The sequence below is a fragment of the Petaurus breviceps genome, unplaced genomic scaffold, assembly GCF_028583685.1.
Source record: "Petaurus breviceps papuanus isolate PSGF00001 unplaced genomic scaffold, PetGlider_PUasm1.0 37, whole genome shotgun sequence".
Taxonomy (NCBI): Eukaryota; Metazoa; Chordata; class Mammalia; order Diprotodontia; family Petauridae; genus Petaurus; species Petaurus breviceps.
The window spans coordinates 35,079,976-35,103,198 of record NW_027186296.1 but is presented as its reverse complement, the minus strand read 5'-3'; the positions used below and the strand labels follow the sequence as shown (position 1 = coordinate 35,103,198).

Here is a 23,223-nt window from a genome sequence, read left to right as displayed (position 1 = left end):
TTCTTGAGGGCAGGGGCTGTCTTTTGCCTCTTTTATATTCCCAGTTTGGCACTATGCCTAGCATACAATAGGCACTTAATAAATGTTTATTGACTGACTAACGGATGTCTTGTCTTCCCCAAAGCACCTAAGAGTGCTAGTCACATGGGAGATGCTCAGTAAGAGGGAAGGAATTGAATTGAATTATAAAGAACAGATTTTGTTTTTTTTCCACTTTGTCCTGGCAGCTCAAGGCAGCCTCTTCCAAGAAGTCTTCTCTGATTAGTCTCACTTATCTTTCATTAGCCTGCTCCCTGTCCTGCCCTGCCCTGCCTTTTCCAAGCCTTTACAACATTCCCCGACATGTAGTTATCCTGTCTTCTCTTTTGTGCTGACTCTAGGCACTATCTATCTGGTGTTTCCTGAGGGGTATTTCATCTAACTATCCCATTGGCAACCTTGAACAAGTGGCCATGTTGAGGTTCCTCTCTGTTCCTCCTTAGTTCCCTCTTTTATAAAATGGAGATAGGGACTGGTACTTCAGAAGATCTGCTAAGATAAGGATTGTAAAAAAATTCTTCTCAATGAATAAAATGTAATAAAATGCAAGGATTATCATTCTCTTTCCATATTTCCTCACTATTTAAACTCAGTTTCCACATATGCCAATTATATTTAGTAAGTTCCCACCCTCCAGACTAAGGCCAAATCTGCCTCCATTCTGATACAGCCCTATTATTGGGCCACATAGGCTTGCTTTCACTTGGCTGGACAAAGAACCCAGGAGCCCTTTGCACCCAAGGGTACTGCTCAAGTCCACATCATTACTTTTAATTATTCATTATTCCTTTGGCCTGAAGGAAATATGGGGTCCAGGCCCAGCCTTGCTACACATAAGCTGTGTCACTTTAAACAAATCATAGAATCACAGAATGTCAGAAACAGAAGGAGACCATTTAGTCCAGGGGTTCTTAACCTTGGGTATGGAGACCCCTTTAGTTTCTGTGGACAGATTTCAGGGGATTTGTGAACTTGGATGAGAAAAAAACTGCCAAACATCTTTATTTTCTCTAACCTCTACCTGACATTTAGAATTTCCTTCAATAATATAAAGGAAATAACAAATCACAGTATTATTAGCAGTACCTGTGATTTTGTCACTAATAGAAATCACAGATATAAATATATATTTTTGCTTTTTGGAGGGGGGAGGGCAAGGCAATTGGGGTCAAGTGACTTGCCCAAGGTCACACGGCTAGTAAGTGATAAGTATCTGAGGTTGGATTTGAACTCAGGTCCTCCTGACTTCAGGGCCAGTGCTCTGTTCACTGTGTCACCTAGCCACCCCAATCACAGATATTTTCATATCACATTGCAGCTGTTACAGATATCTCAAAATATCATTTTTAATTCAGGTTTCCCTGTTCCCTCTGTTTAAATGGAGGTCCACTGGTACATGGTTCTTTACTCTTTCCAAAAGTATTTCCTGGGAACTGGTGGCACTCACCTTCCAAGCTGAAAATCCTGTCCCCCAGTGCATCCACAATATCCTTCAGGGCTGCCTCGTCTGTGACATTGAAAAAGTGCTTGTCATCAGGGTCACTGGCTATGTATTTGATTTCATTCAGAAAGGCTTCTGGATTGATGCCCCTTCGGTTATAGTAGCCAAGGACCTACGAGAGGGTAGGGAAAGGCCATAATGCAGCTTATCTCCCAATGTCCCCATTCGCACAGTCTCTTAGGGCAAGCTGAGTTTAATTTTCCCCCCTAGCTTACGGTTCCATAAGAGCTAATGTTTATATTAGGATGAAGTGGAACCAATATGTTAGGAAAGTAAGGGCCCATATGATCACAGAATCATGGGATTTAGAAACATGATAGGATCAAAGGATCATAGATCTAGAACCGAAAGAGACCCCAGAAATTATCTAGTTCAATCCCTATAATTTTAAAATTAGAAAGTATGCTCAGAGAACAGCTAGGTGTTGCAGTAGATAGAGCATTGGGCCTGGAGTCAGGAAGACCTATGTTCAAATCTGGCCTCAGACAATTGTGTAACCCTGGGCAAGTCACTTAACTTCTGATTGCCTCAGTAAAATGGGGATAATAATAGTACCTATCTCCCAGGGTTTTTGTAAGGATCAAATGAGATAATTGTAAAGTACTTAGTATAGTGCCTGGCACACAGTAGACACTATATAAATGTTAGCCATTACTATTATTAATTATACAGGTCACGTGACTTGTGTAAGATCACATGACTAGGGATAGAAAATCTAGGATTCAAACCCAGTTTCTCTGGTTTCCAAATCGTCTTCTCTAAGGCTTCTGCCCTTAGGGAAGTCTTGCAGACTATGTTTTGACTTATTTGAGCTCCTGCCCAATGATATTACTTGGATAAATAACAGGAAAGACTCCAGGGCTATGGAGAAATAAAAACCAAACATTTTCTGTGCTTATACAGGACAAAAGAGATTTTCAACTCACTCCCCAGAGGGATAGATAGGAGGTAGAATGGGCAGGACAGTCCTAAACTTGGGATACACTGGAAGGTGTTTATAGCACATAATATGAGCTGTGTCCCCAAAGGACTTTTATAATTTTTTTTCATCTTTCAAGTTTCATCTTTATTTTCTAAATTTTTAAATAGTATTTTATTTTTTTTCAACATTCATTTTTGGAAAGATTTTGACTTCCAGATTTTTCTCCCTCCCTCCCCACCTCCCTTCCCAAGATGGTAAGTGATCTGATATAGGTTATATATGTGCAATCATATAAAACATATTTCCCCAAAGGACTTTAGCACCAGACTGCCACAGTAGCCCCTTCTAACCTGCATGAAATTCCTACCATTTTCCTAGGTGGCTTAGAATGAATGAATGAAAATAATTTATTGAGGGTCTGTGGTGTGTCCAGTGCTAGGGATATAAATGCAAAATTGAAACAATCCTTGCCCTCAAGGAGCTTACATTCAAATGGGGGGAGGCAATATAGCGGAGTAGTGAAGTTATGGCCTGGGAAGTCACAAAGACAGTGAGTAGTTCTGGAGGGCAGTTGATTGGCCTTCGAAAGTAGGGGCATTGGCTTCAGAAGACCCTAGTTACCAGAAGGTAGCCCTATTTGCACATAGCCTATCAGATAGTGAGACCACCTCAGCCAAAGAAGGGATGGAATTCAGAATGGAATGAAGTTTCAATGGGAGTGAAGAGGGAATGGGTGGAAGAAAAACTTACAGCCACAGCATATCGAGTTACGTTATCCTTCTCACTGTCCTCAATGACCTTCTCCAGATCTGGGCTGTCATGGGACTCTCCATCTGTGATAACAATCATCACCTTCTTAGCCCCCTTCCTTCCTCCTTTCTGGAAAGCCTCCGAGCTAGAAACAGAAAGGTCTAGTCAGAGGAGGAAGGGCCTGGGGAGTGGTGATGTGGTATCTGTCCCTCCAGACCTCAAGAGACCCAGGGAGGGGAATGAGAATGAGATCCCATGTAAATAATCACAATAATTCTATATCCTCCTATAAAATCCAACTTGGATGCTCCATTGTGGTGAGGGGACAACCCTAGACTTAAAGGAGGGTTCTTAACCTTCATAGGCTCCTTCAGCAGTCTAGTGAATCCCCATGCATAAAATAAAATATATAGGATTACCAAGGAAACCAATTACATTGAAATTCAGGTATCAAAATATATTTTTAAAAGCTTATGGAGGTTAAGAATCCATGGTCTGGAAGGTTATAGGTTATAACATTGTATTGTATTGTAAATTCTTATTAGATCTACAAGTCAATCAATCAGCAAGGATTTGTGAAGTGCCAGGAACTTTACAAATATTATCTCAGTTGATCCCCATAATAATCCTGGAAAGTAGGTGCTATTATTACCCTCCTCCCTTTTTTTTTTAACAGATGAAGAACTGAAGTAGACAAAGATTAAGTGACTTGCCCAAGGTCACAACGCTGTTAAATGTCTAGGGCTGGATTTGAACTCAGTTCTTCCTGACTCTAGGCCCAGAGCTCTATCCACTCAGCTACCTAGCTGCCTCCCATACAAATACAAAGAATGAAGCAATCTCTATTCTCAGGGAGCTTGTGTATTAAAAAGAAAGACTGTGTGTGTGTGTATAAATAAAAATAAAATAGATAACAAAGCAAATGCAAATTAGTTAGACATCATATCTATCATAGAAAGGGACAGAAATAAGCAGTTGGGGGAAAGGCTACTAGAAAGTAGTGTTTGAGCTGAATCTTGAAGGAAGATAAGAATTCTCTGAGGCAGAGGTGAAGAGGGAATATATTTCAGGCAGAAAGATGGCCAGTGCCAAAGCATGGGGACCAGAATTGGCCTGTCTGTCATGTATGAAGAACAGAGAGGAGGCCAGCTTGTCTGGATCAGAGAATGTAGGCAGGTCAGTATAATGAGGCTGAAAGATAAGTTCGGACCATGTTGTGAAGGGAAGGAGGAAGGGAGCAAGCATTTATTAAGCACCTACTATTTGCCGGATCTAGGATCTTTGCTAAGAAAACACCATGGACAGTATGGTCCACAGGGTCATGAAGAGTAGAGCATGACTGAATGAATGCCTGAACAGCAACAACGTGCCAGGGTCTTTGTTAAGCACTTTACAAATATCTCCTTTCATTTTTCTTTTTTTTGGACAAATATCTCCTTGGATCCTCCCAATAACTCTGTGAGGCAGGTTTTATTATTTACATTTTCACCGTTGAGGAAACTGAGGCAAACAGATGTTAAGTGACTTGTCTAGGGTCACACAGGTAGCGTCTGGGGCTGGATTTGAACACAGATCTCACAGGCATAGACAGGGTCTGTTCACCCTCTTCTGTGTGATGCCCAGGGAGGTGCCTCAGTGGATAGAGTACTAGATTTGGAGTCAGAAAAACCCAAATTCAAATCCTGCCTTAGGCATTTACAAGCTATGTGACCCTGGGCAAGACACATAACTGCTGTCTCCCTCAGTGTTCTCCTCTGTAAAAGGGGGACAGTAATAGCACCTACCTTCCAGAGGATCAAATAAGGTAATATTGGGAAAGCACTTTATAAGCCTTAAAGTACTGCATAAATGCTAGCTATCACTATTATCCTCATAATCACATCAGCACCGAGTGCCTTCAAGTCACACTTCACGTAGTGCTGAGTCCCTGAGTACAAGGAGATGAGCCATAAAGAGATGAGAATGCTTCTAATCCCTTCTATTTGCATCTCTCTTTTTTTATTTTCAAAGTATATTCTCAAACGAGATCATCTCTTAAATGATTGTTACATTCTAAAACATAATGCGAGACATGAAAGGAAGCCATAAATAATGCACATCTAAGCACGTCCTACAAATATTCTCTTTTGGAAACACGGAAAAAAAGGTTGCCAATTTTATAGGACAGAGACTCTGAGTGCCATGATTTTGGACTCATCAATGAGAATGCACAGTAACGAGAAGCAGCAGGTTGTCATGGCTATAGCGTTGGCTTTGGAGTCAGCGAGATGGAAGTGATTATTCCATATTAGCAGAAGACGTACTTTACATTTGGGGATAGTCTTAGAAACATACCACTTGTTAATTGGCCACAGGCAACTCTTGATTATCTGAGCTAATGATAGGGAATAGGGATCCAGAAAATCCAGAATGGTAGAAAAGTCCCAAACCATTTCTACTTGGAAGCCTGAATACCTTCCCCCACCCCACCCTCACTTATCTAAAATTTGTATAACAATGACATTTATATAATGCTTTCAGGCTTGCAAGCTGCTTTACAAATATTCCCATATTATACTCCTCCAAACGCTGGAAAGTAGGTACTATTATTATTCCCATTTTATGGATTAGGAAAGTGAAGCAGAAAGAGGTTAAGTGACTTGCCCAGATTCACATTGCTAACGTCTGAGGTCAAATTTGAAATCAGGTCTATCCACTGCATTCTTAGCTACCCAGTGGAAGAGTATCAGGAGACCTAGGTTTCAGTTCAAGATTAGGCAAGTCATAGAGTCACAGAGGGTTAGAGCTGGGAGAGGGAGGGAAATTTAGAGATCATCTATTCTAATTCCTTCACTTTATAGATGAGGAAACTGAAGGCCAGAGAGGTCCAGTGATCTGCTGTAGGTCACACGGGTAATAAGGGACAGTTGGGCCTAGAATCTAGGTCCCTGATATTCTCTACTGAACTGTATTGCTTCTCAGATCATTGATATTTTGAATAAAATCATGTTATGCAAAAATTCCCTCTTTGCAAAGCAATTTCATATCTGTTGTCTCAAATAAACCTCATGCCTGGGCAAGGCAGGGAGAAAGAATAGAAAAACCCTGGATGAACAGAGAGGGAAAGTGAAGCAGATGAAGTGACTTGATTCTTATCCAGTGGTTTCAGTAACTGGCTGAGGTCACAAAGAGAATAGCAAAGCTGAGACTGACAGTCACATTTCCTAACTTCTAGCTGAGTATCTCTGGAACAATTTTGTCATCTGTCAAATGGGCATAATAATATCTGCCTTTTCTAATAGGATTGTTAGTAGGATCAAAGAAATGGTAAGTAGGGAAGTACTCTGAAAAATATAAGCAGGGGCGGCTAGGTGGCACAATGAATAAAGCACCAGCCCTGGAGTCAGGAGGACCCCAGTTCAAATCTGGCCTTAGACACAAAACTATCTGTGTGATCCTGGGCAAGTCACTTTACCCCAATTGCCCTACCTTCCACCCTCCAAAAAAAAATAGGAAAAATAAAGTAAATCTTAAGAAAAAAGAAAAATATAAGCACACTATATATTACTCAATTGGCTAGTTTTTAATAAGTACCTACTACGTGCCAGGGACTATGATTGGCCCTGGGAATACAAATGCAAGAATAAGAGTCCTTGGACTTAAGAAGTTTATTTTCTGACATTTAAGACCTTGTATTTTTGATCACTTTGATCCTATAGCACATATCACAGTGTCTTGCACACAGTAGACATTTTTATTTTATTTTTTTATTTTTTGCTTTTTGGAGGGCAATTGGGGTTAAGTGACTTGCCCAAGGTCACATGGCTAGTTTTTGTGTTAAGTGTCTGAGGCCGGATTTGAACTCAGGTTCTCCTGACTCCAGGGCTGGTGCTCTATTCACTGTGTCACCTAGCCACCCCCACACAGTAGACATTAACCAATGTTTCTTGAATCAAACTGAATTATTACTATTGCACAAACTGTTAATAACCTGGGATCTATGAAGAAAACAAAATTGAAAATACTGTTGTCTTGGTCAGAATATCGGCTGTTCCTGAACCAGCTGTATTCCCTAAAGTGAGATCTTTTTGCTGGGGAAAAAAAATAGGAATCCCCTGAAAAATAATACTGATTATAGGCCATACTCAAGTTTTATACAACCCAGATTTTGAAAGAAAAAAAAAAGCCCACTCTTTAGTGGGCTTAGTATATTGTCCAGTATAGTATATTGTCCTTCTGTTTCTTAGAATAAAAAATTACCTTATTTCAGTGAAATCTTATTCACCAAAGTGTATACTGTGACTAGTTCTTAGACCCTTGGGGGGAGGAGGAGAGGGTTTTTCCAGTTTTATAAGTATGGCACGTAATGTAATTTAGGGCTGAAAATGTGCAGGTTATACTCGAATCTTGCATGAAGTACAGATTATACACCATGGCAGTTCCTGTGAGCCACTTTAATGGTCCAAAACATCTGGTGAGTCATACACTAAACATCTGTCTGGGCTTTGTCGGGACTGGAGTCTGGTGCTAATGAGGCCAAAGTAGTGGGTTTGATTTAGGTATGAGCTAATTAGCTTTGAACAGAGAACAAATCAGTCCCAGGACCTCAGCCTCCCTCACTAACCCTGCGGCTGGCTCATACATGAATGCTGCAGGTCACCAGGGCAGAGGGTGGTGGGCAGCTAGGAGAAAGGATTGGGATGGCTCAACAGTAGACATCCCCACTCTTAGCAAAATAACTCTCAGATCAACGTCTCCTGATGGTGAATCAGTAGTCTGTCCTCCACACAAGTAAGATGTTCACTGAGGAGCGACTTAGAACCAGTCGCGGTCTAACCAACTTTAGCTAAACACTCTCATCAATATAGTGAGTCAGTGGCCACGGTGGTCCAGGGCCTGGATGAAGCTAAAGATTAAGAAGCTAACGGGAGCTCTCCTGAGCTCTCAGGTTAGAAGTCCTCCGGGAAATAATTTATTCAACAATCTTACTTGGGACCTCCAGGTGGTTTAACAACTGCTCAACAAGTATTTCATCCCATTCACTGATCAGAGCGCCAGACTTGTAGTAAGGATGTCGAGTCCATATTCTGTCTCTGACGTGTAGTAGGTATGAGATCACAGGCAAGTCATTAGCCTTTGTGACCCTTAGTTTCCTTATCTGTAAAATGGGGATAATGATATCCTACACCTACCACTGATCTCCCAGGATTGTGTCCCAGCATATAACGTGCTCTGCAAAGTTTAAAGTGCTATTTAAATGCAGCTAGTATCATATATTACATATGTGTAGTATTATATATTATATATTCTTATTACTGCAGCAGTGGGAGTGGGGGGGTCTAAGTAGAGAAGTGGGGTTTGGTAACCTGAATGAGAGGCAGGTTCTTTGCTAAGGCCATATGCACTAGGGACAAAAGTTAGGAATCATAGAGTTAATAGCTGGAAGATACAAGCTAGGTGGCGCAGGGAGTATAGCAATGGACCCACAATCAGGAAGACCCATCCTACCTCAGATGCTTATTAGATATGTGACGATGGCCAAATCACTTAACCTCTATTTGCCTTAGTTTCCTCATCTATAATACAATAGTAGCTATTACATTATAGTTGCATCTTTATTTATAATATAATTTATTAAATATATATTACATATTTATATATAATATAAATATACTATGGTATTATTATACTATATATTATATATAGTATAGTATCTTATAGTATATATAGTAGCTATACTATAAGGTATGTATAATAATATAATATAGTACATATTATATACTATTTAATATATAATAGTAGCACCTTTTTTTTTGGAGGGCAATTGGTGTTAAGTAACTTGCCCAAGGTTACAAGACTAGTTTGTTTGTTTTTTTGTATGTGGGTGTTAAGTGTCTGAGGCTGGAACCGAACTTGGGTCCTCATGACTCTGGGGACGGCACTTACTCACTGTGCCACCCAGCCTCCCCTAGTAGCACCTTTCTTGAAGAGTGTTGTGAGGATAAAATGAGATAAGATATGTATTATTATGGAAGGGACCTCAGAGGCCAGCTAATACAACCACCTCATTTTACAGCTGAGGAAACTGAGTCTCAGAAAAGTAAAGTGACTTTTACAAGATCAAAGAGGTCCTAAGTGGAAGAGGTAAGATTCAAATCCATATCTTCTGACTTTAGAACAAGTTCTCCTTCTATTCCACCATGAGAGCACATCCTTGTGATGAAATTCTGGCATTAAAGATACTTGCCCATAGGGGAAACTTGGAATTAATCATCTGCATAATCACAACTAGTATTTAATATAGTGGTTCAAGGTTTGCAAATCACTTTAGCTAGTTAAGCTCTAGGTCTACAGTTGACTTTCCCATTAGAATGTGAGCTCATTGAGGGCAGGGGCTGTTTTTATTTTAATTTTTTATTTGTATTTACAGTGCCTGGTACAAAATTTGTGTTTAATAAATAGTTGTTGCTTGATTGAATGAATTTATTAAAATGGTGGAGGGGCAGGGAACCCACATGTGATGGGGCTCCATCTGCCTCCTAGAGATGGCCCTAGCATTGGCCAATGACTTAGGCTTCTTGGGTAGCATCCATTTAAGAGATGGGTATAGACTATGTTCCCACATAATCCACACCTGCTTCCTGGATGGACACTACCCAAGAAGCCAAGTTATTGGTCAATATCAAAGCCATCCTTGATGATAGTGGGGCACAGATGGAGGCAGCTATCTTGGATTCTTTCTCCAACTCTGAATCTTGACTACTTTTCATTATTTTTTTGACTGGAGGGTTCATCTTTGTGATCTTTGGTTTTAGGCCAGCCCAGCTGCCAATCCAGGGTTTTCTCTCATAGAGGACTTTAAGGGAGCTCCCTCTGCCATGCTTATCATCAACTGTTCCACCAACTGCTTGGGGTTACCAGGAGATTAAGGGTCAACAGGTATCAGAGACAGGACTTGGAACCAGGTATTTCTGACACCTGAGCCTGGTTCTTTGCATCAACTCTACCCCATTGCTTCTCTGTGCACTTGTGATGTAATTCATATTTAGAATTATTTGTGCAGACTATAAACCCCATGAGGCCAGGAATTATATCTTCTATTTCCTGCCTCCCTCCGAGCCAGGTACAGTGTTCTTAGCTTAATGAATGTTTGTTGAATTGAATTCTGCATTTTCCTCATGCAGAACAGGACCCCAATTAGCAGACAGTGAGTTATTGAGCTTATCAGTAAGTAGATTGTTCAGTGATTTCTGTCGTGTCCAACTCTTTGTGATAACATTTGGAGTTTTCCTGGCAGAGACACTGGAGTGGTTGTCCATTTCCTTCTCCAGTTCATTTTACAGATGAGGAGGCTGAGGCCAACAGGGTGAAGTGATTTGCCCAGGTTCACACAGCTAGGGGGTCTCTGAGATTGGACTTGAACTCAGGACTTCTTGACTCCAGGCCTGTCACTTTATCCACTGTGCCTCCTTGTTGCTACAGTAAAGAGGTATCTCCTGAAAATTTAGATTTTCAGTTGGGATGAGGAGGGTTCAGCTGAGGTGGGCATGGTGTGATGAACAATTGTATACCTAAGTCTCACCAGTCTCTAGCTACAAAATGGGGAGGGGCAGCATGGTGTAATAGAAAGAGCACTGGATTTGGAGCCTGAAAACCTGAGGTTAAATCCTGACTGTGGTATGCGCTACTATATGTCCCTGGCAAGTCACCTTCTTTCTCTGTCCAAGTTTCCTCATCTTTAAAAAGAACAGGTTGAATTGGACGACATTAGCCCCAGAATCTTTGAATCTAACCTCCTACTTAATGGGATTATCGTGAGGATCAAATGATAATGTAAAAAAAAAAGTTTAGAGCAAGCATTAATATAAACAGAGATACGTGCACCTGAAGGATTATTACTGTATAGAGGTGCAGTGCTTTCTGGGATCCTGGCATGCATTGTATGTCTGAATGCATGCATTACATTGTGTGTGTGTGTGTGTGTGTAGCCTCTGGCCTCATGAAAACAGGACATTCTCAAATTTCACATCAGGACTTTTACCGAGCAAATTCTATCCCAAACGCCGTCCGGGTTTCTGTACCTCCTCTCTGCTCGATGTGGCTGGCAGCTTCCACCACATCTTTTACAGACCTGTAGTCATTCAGGTGAAACTCATGTACCACATCTTCTCCGTACTGAACCACGCCCACCTGGAAGTCAGAGAGGGGAGGGAAGAGTGTGACCCACTGTCATTTGGACTGACTGGTGGGGCTCAAGTGTTCCTGGACTCTGTGCCCCCTTGGGTGTGATGGAAGATTGTGAATACCCTCCCCCAGCCCCCAGGAATCCAGTAGCACTGAGGCAGGGCCCTCTAATGGCCAAGGAGACAAGGACAGGAGGTGGCTGCAAAATTAGAACAGACCCAAGGAGTGAACTGAATAGATTGAAAAAGGACAGGAGTAAGGTCTATAGCCTGAGGATGGGGATGGGTCGAACAAACATAAACTTATTTACCAAATCACAGGATATTAGAATTCAAGGAGGTCCTTAAAACTTAAAAAAGATAAGTTTAGGACAAATAAAAATGAAATCTTATTCTATGTAGTGAGATTAATGACAGGATGAGGAAAGAGTCTTACATAGAGTCAAAGGACCTGAGTTCAAATCCTACCTTTAACTTTTATTGGCTGTGTGACCCTTAACCTCTCTACACCTCAGTTTCTTTACCTGTAAAATGGGAGGGGGCAGGAAGGGTTGGAATAGATGGCTTCAGAGCTCTCTTCCAGTTTTAGATCTATGACTCTGAAACCTCAAGAGTTTGTACAGGTTGGAAACATCAACTGCTTTAATTCATTTCAACAGATATTTATTGGGCACTTATTGTATGTTAGGCACTATGCTAGGCTCCAGGGAGGGGTGGGTGAGGGTACAGTGCCATAAACCAAATAGCTGTTGCCTTGAAAGACTTTGCTTTTTCCTGAGGTCAAAGTAATACCATATATGGCTCAGTAAATTTAAAAAAAGAGCCCTTTTTTTGTTATAAAAAATAAGGACAACAACAGAAGAGGGTAGGGGAATAACGGATAAATCAGGAGAATCCAGAAAGTCTTGTTGGGTCATTGAAATGTTATTAGAAAGTGTCCTCTGAAAACAGGCCAACATAGAGATCGAGAATGGTTTAAACTATACCAAGAGGGGCTTAGGTCAGATGTAAACTGACCTGCTTAAAAAAAAGGCTTAGACTTTGAAAGATTTAAGAATTCTAATTCTGATTGATGATGAAGGGTGTTACCCACCTCCAGACAGAGAGGCAATAGATTAGAGAGAACATGGCCAATGGAGGAATTTGTTTCGTTTGACTATGTATGTTTGTTATATGGGTTTTCTTTTTCTTTTTTTTCAAGTGGGGATGGGGGAAAGAGAGAAAAAAATGCTTGTTAATTGAAAAAAAGTTTAGACAGATTCCTAGTTCATAGAGCTCATGTCTGACTCTTCATGACCCCATTTGAGGTTTTCTTGGCAAAGATACTGGAGTGGTTTGCCATTTTCTTCTCCAGCTCATTTTACAGATGAGGAAACTGAGGCAAATAGGGTTAAGTGGCTTGCCCAGGGTCACACAGCTAGTGAGTATCTGAGGCTAGATTTGAACTCGGGAAGATGACTTTTCCTGACTCAAGGCCTGGTACTCTATCCACTGTGCCACCTAGCTGCCTAACAGAGCCATGCAGGTTAGGTAACTAGGTAATCCCTCATAACTTTGGGGGCATGGCCCTGGTCTGTGAGTATGATTCGGTGAGATTTCCTCAGTCTGTCCTTTGTCCTTATCATCTGTGCACTGGATGGGCTGTGGAGCTAATTGAGACTGATGACTGATTTTTCAAATATCCTGTGAATAGGACTGCCTAACTCTTTTCCTTGATCCATTTCCTTTTCAGTGATCCCTTTTTATAGCTAGGGGGCCGTCCCACCGGTACAGAACTAGATCAGTTGGTAGATTTAGGAAAAGTCAATTATTACAATTCTAAGCCTTGCCCAGAAAAAGGGGACATTTCTGAACTGGAGAGAATACTCTGAATTTTTCTATAGGGTTTGTTAAGATTTTAAAGCATTCACCTCACAACAATCCTATGAATCAAGCAGAGTAGAAGGGATTGTTATCCCCTTTACACAGATGAAGAAAACCAAGAAAACCATGTACATGAACATGCTGCTAGTTGATGCTGGGACTTGAACCCAAGTTTTATGCCTATGAGTTAAGTGCCCTTCTCTCAGCATCATGAAATGACCTGTAGACACTCACCTGGATCTGACCTGGCCCAATGTAAAACTTCTTCAAGATGTTTATGAGAAAGTGCTGGACTTCTACCCAGGGGTAGATGCTGTTGGAGCCATCCAACACAATAATGATGTCCATGTATGTTTGACACCCTAAGGAAACAGAGACAATCACAACTTAACCCTATTTGCATTTATAACAAGTTACAGACTTTTGGGCTGGAGGGGACTTTTCCTTCAGACTGCAAGAAATCATAGCCATCTCAGGATATTAAATCCTTCTTTAAATGCCCCCAGGGAAGGAGAATCCTTAATCTTTTCTTGGCCATCTGTTCTAGCCTCTAGCCACACTCACTGTCACTCAATTTTTCTTTACATCTGATCTAAGTTCTTTTTGGTATAGTCTAAACCACTCTGTTGATCTCTTTTCAGAGGATACTTTCTAATAGCCTTTCAGAGAGTTAAAGATCATTGCAATATCACTCCCCGGTCTTCTTTCCTCCTGGTCAAATAATTCCAGTTTTATTAAACTGTATGAATTTGCAAGCTTCTCATCTCTGTCTATCATATCTGTCTTTAGTTAGGGATCCCAGAAACAGATGCAGATTTCAAATCGAGGATGAAGGACCAAGGACTGCAGGGTTCATAGGATGCTAAAATAGTAGATTATCCAATTTGGAAGGGACCTTGGAGATCATCCCTTCCGAAGTCCCTCCCAGATCAATGATCCTGTGTATGATCTTTTGACCACAAAAGCCTTCATCTGACAGATGAAGAAACTGATGCCCCAGAGAGTGATTTGGTTAAAGTCACTGAGATTGATGAGCATTGGAACTGGGCTGCTTCCTATAGCTAGATGATCTCTCATTTTACAGAGAAGTAAAGAGGTCACACAATTAATTATGGGTAGAGCTGGAATTAGAATTTAGTAGATTGACTTCCAGGGTTGGGGAAGGCTCTAGTCTGTGGGCTGCATCTGGCCCTTGGCTTAATAATGGCGTACTGGGAAAAGTACTGGATTGGAAATTAAGAGTCCTGAGTTCTAGTTTTGACTGAACGTACCTCCAATATATCTTCCAAATTATTTATCCTGTCTATTTCTTGTTCATACATAGTTATTTCTACCTTATATTCCTATTGGCCTGTGAGCTTGAGAGAAGGACTGTTTCTTTTCTTTCTTTTTTTTCCTTTTTTTTTTTTGGAGGGGGCAGGTAGGGCAATTGGGGTTAAGTGACTTGCCCAAGGTCACAATGGCTAGTTTTTTTGTGTTAAGTGTCTGAGGTCACATTTGAACTCAGGTCCTCCTGACTCCAGGGCTGGTGCTCTATTCACTGTGCCACCTAGCCGCCCCAACGACTGTTTCTTTGCCTTTCTTTGAATCGCTGAGTGTCTGAAGCTAGATTTGAACTCAGGAAGTTCAGACCTGGTACTCTATCTACTTTGCCACCTAGCTGCACTAAGTATTTCTTTAAGTGCCTAATATTCAATGATCTGAGCCTTCCCCACCACCCTCCTCCATGCCCACTTTTCCCCCTCCCCCAATCATGATCCTATCAAGCAAGGAGAGGCTGTTCCATTGAGGGGATTGGACAGCAGGGTTTGGCAGGGACTCTTTAACCCACTTATGGGGCCCTGGGCAAACATTTGTGGCTGGTCCACTGTTTATTTTTTCCATATTGTTAGGAACAGGGAAAAATGGATACCATTATGCAATTTATCGTAAAGCAGTGCCTTATGAGGCTTTTTGGCTTGCAAATATGTCAATAATGTCTGTGTTGTCGAGACTTTGAAATATGCTCACTTCAGCTCTCATTATAGTAAGATCTGTGGGACAATCTTGGGTCCTATTGGTTAGTGCTGAGTTTTTGATCCCCTTCATTTTAGAGGAAAAAAAACTCCAGTTCACCAGGGTAGTTTGGAATCAGTAGAGTAAGACAACTCCTCAAGGCTGTTTCTGTGTGGGAAGAAGTGACTTGGCCATTCATATCACATTGGCTGGGCTGCAAGCAGGGTTTGATCATCTTAACATATCTGTGGTTGACCAAACTTGATGGATTTGCCTCCTCCCCCTGCCCCCATCCCCCACAATGCATTTAGGACCTCATATTAGGGGGCCTCTGGTATTTAGGGGTTTTGAGAAATTTGCCTCTTTTTGCCTAGAGCAGGGGTTCTTAATCTTTTTTTTTGTGATACAGACCCACTTTGGAAGTCTGGTAAAGCCTATGAGTCCCTTCTCAGAATAATGTTTTTAAATGCGTAATATAAAATACATAGGATTACAAAGGAAATAAATTATATTGAAATACCATTATCAAAATAGAAAAAAACAAAACAAGTTTCTGGACCCCAGGTTAAGAGCTGCTGGCCATTTAGTCCAACCCTCTTATTTTACAGACTAGGAAACTGAGCCATAGGGAGGCCTAGTGACTGGCCCAAAGTCATATAGAAATATGTAGCAGATTTGAACAATGCAGTGAATGCTCGTTACTCTGTGCCACAGTCTTGATGGACTGAAAACAGAATCTTTCTGGAATCCTCCTCTCCTGTTGAGACATTTGTCTTCCTGAATCCAGTGAGACAGTCACTTTACTTTTGGGGGAGCTGTCTCTTCATCCCCTGCTACCATCTTTCCCTTTTTGGGGGATTGGGGAGGGGGAAAGGAAGAATTATTCATCACTTTGTGTGAGCAGACCCATTACCTCTTTTTCTGCCAAGTGGTGTTGTTATTTCACTGACCAAGATCCTCACAGGGTAACGATTACTCCTCCTGGCTCATTGCCCTGGATCCTCTGTCTGAGGTCTCTCCCCTCTTACTACCCCTCCCTAATATAATAATTCCATCTACTGGTTGAGTCTGTTATTAAGGGAGAGTAAGGGTGTGGGTAGGGCAAGGTGCTAATCCTTTCACCCTCCATAAAAATGGCAGCAGGCAAGGCTTCTGCAATGATGTTGAACAGAAAGGAAATGGGAAGGCGTTGAGCCAAGCAGTCTGTGCTCGAAGGATGAGGCCTAAATTCTTTCCTTATTTTTTCTTCCTGAATTGATCTGAGCTGCATGCCCATACCCAGAGAAGAGGGGGTGGTGGGAGATCTCCCTGCTTCAATATTCCAAGACCCCCTTTAAGAAAAACAAAAAACCCCAAGGGTGGAGGGTGAGGTTTAGTGCTACTGGGAAGACTAGGCAGGCAGGGAGATGATTCCCAGATGCCAAGAGGTGTTTGTTTTTGTGTGACTTTTCTTAGAATGCTTTCCTCTTCTCTTGCATCACTGGGTCTGTCATTTACTTACTAGTCCCTCACATTTGTCCAGGACTTTTTAGCAGTCCTTTCTTGCCTGTCACCTTACTTTAGCTTCACAAACATCTTGTGAGGCAAATATTGTCACTGTTGAGTAACAGAGACGTCAAGTGATTTCCCCAAGATCTCCCAACTAGTTAGCTATGGGATGAGGAACCATCCAGGTGGGATTTTTTCTACTTCCCAATCACAGTCATGGCTGAATTAATCAAAGCTGCAAACTTCCCATGAAAGGTCTAAGGTCCAGCCCAAGACAGAAGTTATATAGTAACCTACTTTGGAGAGCTGGGGCCACTGTCTTGGAGAATCTGAAGTTGGAGTTGACCCGAGAGCACATCCCTGTCGTATAGTATGAACTCCCACACTCGTGAGACCAGAGAGGGCTGCATGCCTATAAAAGATAACAGAGGGACATCTGTAAGATAGATGGAATTTAAGTGGGGAGGTCTTTTACCTGGGGCAAAAGCAGTTTGGAGGGGAAGGGGAATAAATAGGGCCAAAGAAGACAGCCTAAAGGAGGGAGGGGGGAGAGGGGACAGAACATAGGGTAGGTTATCCATAGGAGTAGTTATCCCATTCTCCATCTGCTCCAGATTTCATACCCAGAGGAGTTAGGGAGAAAGGCAACTCCTGGGGGATGGGGATTGAAGTTCTGGGAGTTTTTGATCCCCTCAATTTTGTTTTTGGTAGGGGGTGGGAAGAAGGGGGTAGTGGCCCTGCTCTGGACAAGGGAGTAGGGTCATGCTATATGAAACAGACCAGGTGGTCTGAAGGCTGCTATGAGGAGGAAAGCATACCCCATTCCATGCTGGCATCCTGAGGAAAAGCCCCACTCTTCCCACACTAGTTAGATATCTGAACTTAAGGAAAGGCTCTTAAATTCTAGAGCGGAAGGTCACCTGCAGAGGTTATCAGGTCCAGCTCCCTCCCTCTACAGCCCAAGACAAATGCTCGTCTCTCCTAGTTTTAAAGTCCCCAGTGGCTAATTTGAGCTCTTATCATAGCTTAAACTCATTTCTCCCCTGAAGGCTGAGGTTGAGGGAGGATGTGGAATAGTTAGTCCCAGACTTTGGCTTCTGTGCATTTTTCCCATTTGTGGAATGACCTCCATTCCTTTTTATCTGTTCTTGTCAAAATCCTGCTCTTCCTCAAGGCTCATTCAGCACTCTACCTCCTCTGTGAAGTCTTCCATGATTCCCCCTGCTGGAAATGAGCTCTCCCTCTCTAAATTTTCATCCGACACTATGCTTGAATATTTCCTTTGCAATCCCCATACTCTATCTTGTATCATGCTTATCTGTATACATTATAGGTCATATTCTCATTTAGAAGATGGTAAACTCCTTGATGACCTAATAATTTTGTTGTTTTTTGTTTCCCCAATGCCTCGCACAGTGCTTTGCATACTTTGTTTTGGCTGGCTCTGTGGTTCCATCTGGGTGTGGAAATGCCCTTCATTTATATAGGCAGCCAACTTTCTGCAACTTACAGTCTTGGACCTGATGTGTTGAGAGCTTAAATGAATGAATAAATAAAATATTTGTTAAATGCTTATTCTCCTGAGCACTGGGCTAAGGGCTAAGGATACAAATTGAAAAGTAAGAGTCTTTGCTTTCAACAAGCTCACATTCTCATGGGGGACCATATGTTAAATGACTTAAATGACGTGGTCACATAACTAGTATGGGGACAGGGGGAGTATTTTAACTCAGGCCTTCATGACTTCAAGGTCAGTCCTCTATCCTCTATGCCTAGCTACTCCCTCTCCCAATTTTCTTGTAGTAAGTTGTTTAATAGCTGAATACATGTTTATGGAGTTGAAATGAACAGGGGTCAGAGACCCCCGAAAGGAGTAATCATATCCTTACTTAGTCTTTTTTTTTTTTTCCTCCAGGAAATACACGTATTTAGTTTTTACTCGAAGATCCTATTTCCTGTTCTAACTGTGCATGTAACTTTCTGGAAACCTATAGGCCCATTCTTAGAATAATGTTTTTAAATGCATAAAATAAAATATACAGGATTACAAAGGAAACCAATTGTAATGAAATACAGACATAAAAATGTTTTAAAAGGCAGGGATCTCCCTGGTTTTATCTAAATGCCTTTCTGGCAGCTTCCATCTCTATGGACTGGATGTTTCAGTGGTCTCCTTCAGACACCATGGTTCTGTGGGGGTCATCTCAGTAGTTGTCTGGAACCTTCCCCCTTTCAGGGATACAGAGAAGCTCTTTTGGGAAAGAAGGCCAGGCTTGGATGCTTAATCTTCAGTGATACTTTTCATAAACTGAGGCCCCATTCAAGCCACACATGCTCAGACATGTAACACAAGGTCTTGAACAGGCCAACAGGTAGGAGGCCAGTCATGTTACATAGTAGGGCTAACCCTAGAGACTTTAGATCTGGACATCACTAGGATATTTAGGGTAGGACAAATAAAATACCAAATTCCTATACCTTCCCTCAACATTTGAATATAACTGAAATTGGGTTAAAATGTACATCAAATGCAGCCTTGAAGAGGATTAAAAGAAAGGGGGGGGACCAAATTTTATTAAGCACCTACTATGTGTCAGACACTTCTTTTAAGAAATATCAAAGGAGGGGCAGCTAGGTGGCAAAGTGAATAGAGCACTGGCCCTGGAGTCAGGAGGACCTGAGTTCAAATCTGGCCTCAGACATGTAACACAAAACTAGCTGTGTGACCTTGGGCAAGTCACTTAACTCCAATTGCCCTCCAAAAAGCAAAAAAAAAAAAAGAAATATCAAAGGGTACCATGAAACCCAAGGGGAACATGTGAAGAAGGAAGCCTGAGGGAGTCCCATTCACTTTGTTTGGGAGAAGTGTGGGCTTCTTGTGAATCTACAAGCCACAGGTATTTTTTAGTACTAGCTGGGAGAGCTGTTTCTTTCCATCTCAAATTTCCTTCTTTGGCTGTTACCCTGAGTGACTGTGTAGTATAGTTCTATGTGTCTGGAACTCCCAGATAACTGTCTCTTATGTCCCACTATTGTGGAGAAAGGTATAGGGGAACTAAGAGATTGGCTACTTAAGACCACATGATGTTTAGAAGGCTTTCACTGGGAACTTGTGGCACAAAGATGTTCCAAAGCTGTCTCTCCATCAGCTGGCTCCCTGGAAACAGCTCCCAGAGGGAAGCCCAGAAGTCTGTCTTGTGCCCAAGATAATAATCCATAATTATGTTGAGTTCCCTTCCAGACCAGTGTCAAGGGAGAAGCAGCAGCATTATTATTTCAATTGATCATTCAGTCAATGTACATATATTTCTTGAGCACTGGATTTGGAATCAGGAAGACCTGAGACTCGGTCATTTACTAGCTCTGGGACTCTGGGAAAGTTCTAAACCTCTTTCAGCCTCGATTTCCTCAACTGTAAAATGGAGATAATAATAACCTTCCTTACAGGTTGCTGTGAGGCTCAAAAGAGATGTTATTAGTAAAGTGTTTTACAAACTTTAAAGCGTTATATAAATGCCAGCTATTACCATGTGCAATTTTGGAAACTATTTCCCTTATTGTTTCTGTCCCTACTTTGTCCCAGTATCCCACTCAACTTTTCTTCTTTCTTTTCTTTTTTTTTCCTTTTTGGAGGGGGAAGGTAGAGCAAATGGGGTTAAGTGACTTGCCCAAGGTCACACAGTTAAATTTTGTGTTAAGTGTCTGAGGCTAGATTTGAATTTAGGTCCTCCTGACTCCAGGTAGGGCCGGTGCTCTATTCACTGCGCCACTTAGCTGCCCCAACTTTTCTTCTTTCTTAATTAACACTTATTAAAGTGCCTACTATGTGCCAGACACTGTGCTAAGTGTCAATATTCATTTCTCCTCATCTTCAAAATATTGAAGGTTCATCTCCTTTACATACCTTTCCCCAACAAATCTCACTTAGCTTAGCTTCCCTGGGCTTCCTCTAGGCAGCTAAGTGATCAGGGAGTGTGGCTAGCTAGCACTGCTTAGCTCAGACTCAAGTGTGACAAACTGCCATCCACAGATGCCTTGTGCTCATCCCTCTTTAGTGTTATTTGAGTGGCTCAGTGTTGACTAGATTCCTTGACTAGGAGGGGAGGAAATTTCACAACTCCTGTCTAGTTCTCTAGGTTTATTTATATCAGTGAACCCCTTTGGCTTGAACCCATCCATCACAACATACTGGCTAATCACTTTAATCACCAGGAGGCACCCCAGGCCAGGTGAGGGCCTGGCCTAGATCACTTGCTCACTTCTTAAGCTCTTATAAATATGATTCCCAGTATATTAATTTTCACTCCTTTCTATGGTTCTTTGAAAATGTCTTCAGATCTTGTGTATGTCTTTTGTCTCTTGCTTAACTAGGAACTTCCCAAGGCAGAGGCTGTCTCCCTCTTTATAGCAGGAGCTCCCTAGAGGTGAGAACCATGACTCCTTGAGCTCTGATGGTGGCAACTAAAACTCTTTCTCTTATACTTGGGAAAAAGAGAAAGGAGAATCTGCTGGTCTTCCCGCCTGACTCTTGGAGAAATTCTCTGGAGTTCACCTTCAGACAAGTTGCTCTCCTACCCATGACTTCTTTCTAAATCAGTATGGAACCCATGGGTTTAGGGTAGAGGAGGGATGCTGAACATGGTGGTAATGGAAGGAACTTGGGGATGGGGACAAAAAAGGACAGAGTTGTTTCTTACCACAAAACTGTTATCCTTGGGGTTGGTGGTGAGGCTCAAGCCCAGACGCATGTTATCCTTCCTCTCAGACACGTTGGACAGGGTGACTCTTCCTAATGAAGATCAAGGAGAATAGGGGAACATCAGAATAGAAGATAGCCTAGGACTATGCATTATTATAACTTTCTTGGAGAGAGAGAACCCTAGAAAGAATAGGGAAGTTGGCCAAGTTTGTCTCTGGTGTACCCATTAGTTCTTTTCCACCTCAGTGGTATCTTTTTGCTCATTTTCTGTTCTCCAATCTCCTTGATTGCTCAGGGAGCCACACTGTGACCTACCCCCCCCCCCACCTTTCTAATAAATTTCTCTCTTTTTCCCTTCCCTTGTGCTCCCAGTGACTCCATCAATGATGCATTCAAATCACCATCATCACCATCACCATCATCATTACCATCATCATGATTACCACCACCACTACCATCATCATCATCATCATCATCATCATCATCATCATCATCATCATCATCAATCATCATCACACATACACACAGAGTTCAGGTCTTGTAACAGCCCAGATGGGGAGATATATTTGTGCAGATATATTCTGATGGCCTCAAATTGTTCTACATATATGGCTACCTAGTTTGGCTATGCATAGGACCTGGACCTATGCTGGAATGATACCTCCCCATCTACACAGGATTCTAAGTCTGAAGCTTTAGAGTCAGAAAGCACTGGGTTTAAATTCCATCACTGACAAATACTGTCTATCTTTTCAGCGTCCCTAGGAGACTCTCTAAAATGATAAATTGTTCAGCAGGTTCTGATCTGCATGAATAGAGGGAGTTTTCTCACTGGGAGTTCCCTATAACATTAAAATCATAAATCCATCGCTCTGTCATTCCACTCCCTTCCCTGCCCTACCTCCCTCCAAACAAAACAAAACAAAACAGAACAGAACAAAAACCTACTCTCCTTTCTCAAAGTGCTAAGAATGGTTAGGTCTTAGACTAGAATGAATTGGGGGAAAGGGCCTGAATGTGGGTTACCTGCTATCTACAGTATTCAGCACATTGTCATTTATAGAAAAATACTTAATATAGGCTTAGAATCATGGGGAAAATGATACTTCTCTCTCTCTCTCTTTGAGGCAGTTGGGGTTAAGTGACTTGTTCAGGGTCACACAGCTAGTAAGTATCTGAGACCAGATTTGAACTCAGATCTTCCTGACTCCAAGCTCTATCCATTGTACCACCTAGATACTCCGGTACTTTTTTCCCCAAAGAACAAATTCATTTCTCTTTCTTTTGGTTCTGTGGCTGTTCTATTCCCTCCCCTCTGCCTCCTTGACTCTCCGACCCAAATCTCTGGAGTTTTCTGAATTTTCAGAAGAAGAGGATTCAAACTGTTTGATTCTTCCATTCTAGCTTGGGAGGAGGAGTGACTTAGAGCAACTACTTTCTCTCAATCCCTACCAAAACTTGTGTTCTACCTTTCTGAGCCCTACTCAGGGGATGACCTAGTCTGTTATAATAATAGCTCATGTTTCATAACATAGTACATTATATTATAGCACATTACATTATTGTCCATCAATTTCCCCTCCCCCTTCTACCAAATGCCTCCATCGAGTCCCATAAAATACCATATAAACTGTCATTCTTTAATCAGAAATCAAGTTCCCAACACTAATAACCTGAGGAGAGGGAGTATAGTGTCAAACAACCACCCCTATCTAAGTGTTCATAACTGCTACTGGGGAGGGAGAATATGAAGAAGAGTGGAGAGAGAGAGAGAGAGAGAGAGAGAGAGAGAGAGAGAGAGAGA

At 41.7% G+C, this 23,223-nt stretch overlaps 2 protein-coding genes across 2 annotated transcripts in view; both read right to left on the bottom strand.

Annotated features, from left to right (window-relative positions):
• The window catches only part of CALML4 (calmodulin like 4), a 434,126-nt gene that overhangs the window by 163,573 nt on the left and 247,330 nt on the right, over nucleotides 1-23,223 (bottom strand). The window lies entirely within an intron of this gene.
• ITGA11 (integrin subunit alpha 11) overlaps nucleotides 1-23,223 on the bottom strand; it is a 201,499-nt gene that overhangs the window by 66,793 nt on the left and 111,483 nt on the right. The window contains exons 4-9 of the mRNA XM_069098217.1: nucleotides 21,418-21,509; nucleotides 17,018-17,132; nucleotides 13,472-13,599; nucleotides 11,233-11,381; nucleotides 3,213-3,357; nucleotides 1,487-1,652 (exon numbers count right to left, since the gene is read on the bottom strand). Coding sequence (XP_068954318.1) covers nucleotides 1,487-1,652; nucleotides 3,213-3,357; nucleotides 11,233-11,381; nucleotides 13,472-13,599; nucleotides 17,018-17,132; nucleotides 21,418-21,509 — 795 coding nt within the window. The remainder of the gene's footprint in view (nucleotides 1-1,486; nucleotides 1,653-3,212; nucleotides 3,358-11,232; nucleotides 11,382-13,471; nucleotides 13,600-17,017; nucleotides 17,133-21,417; nucleotides 21,510-23,223) is intronic.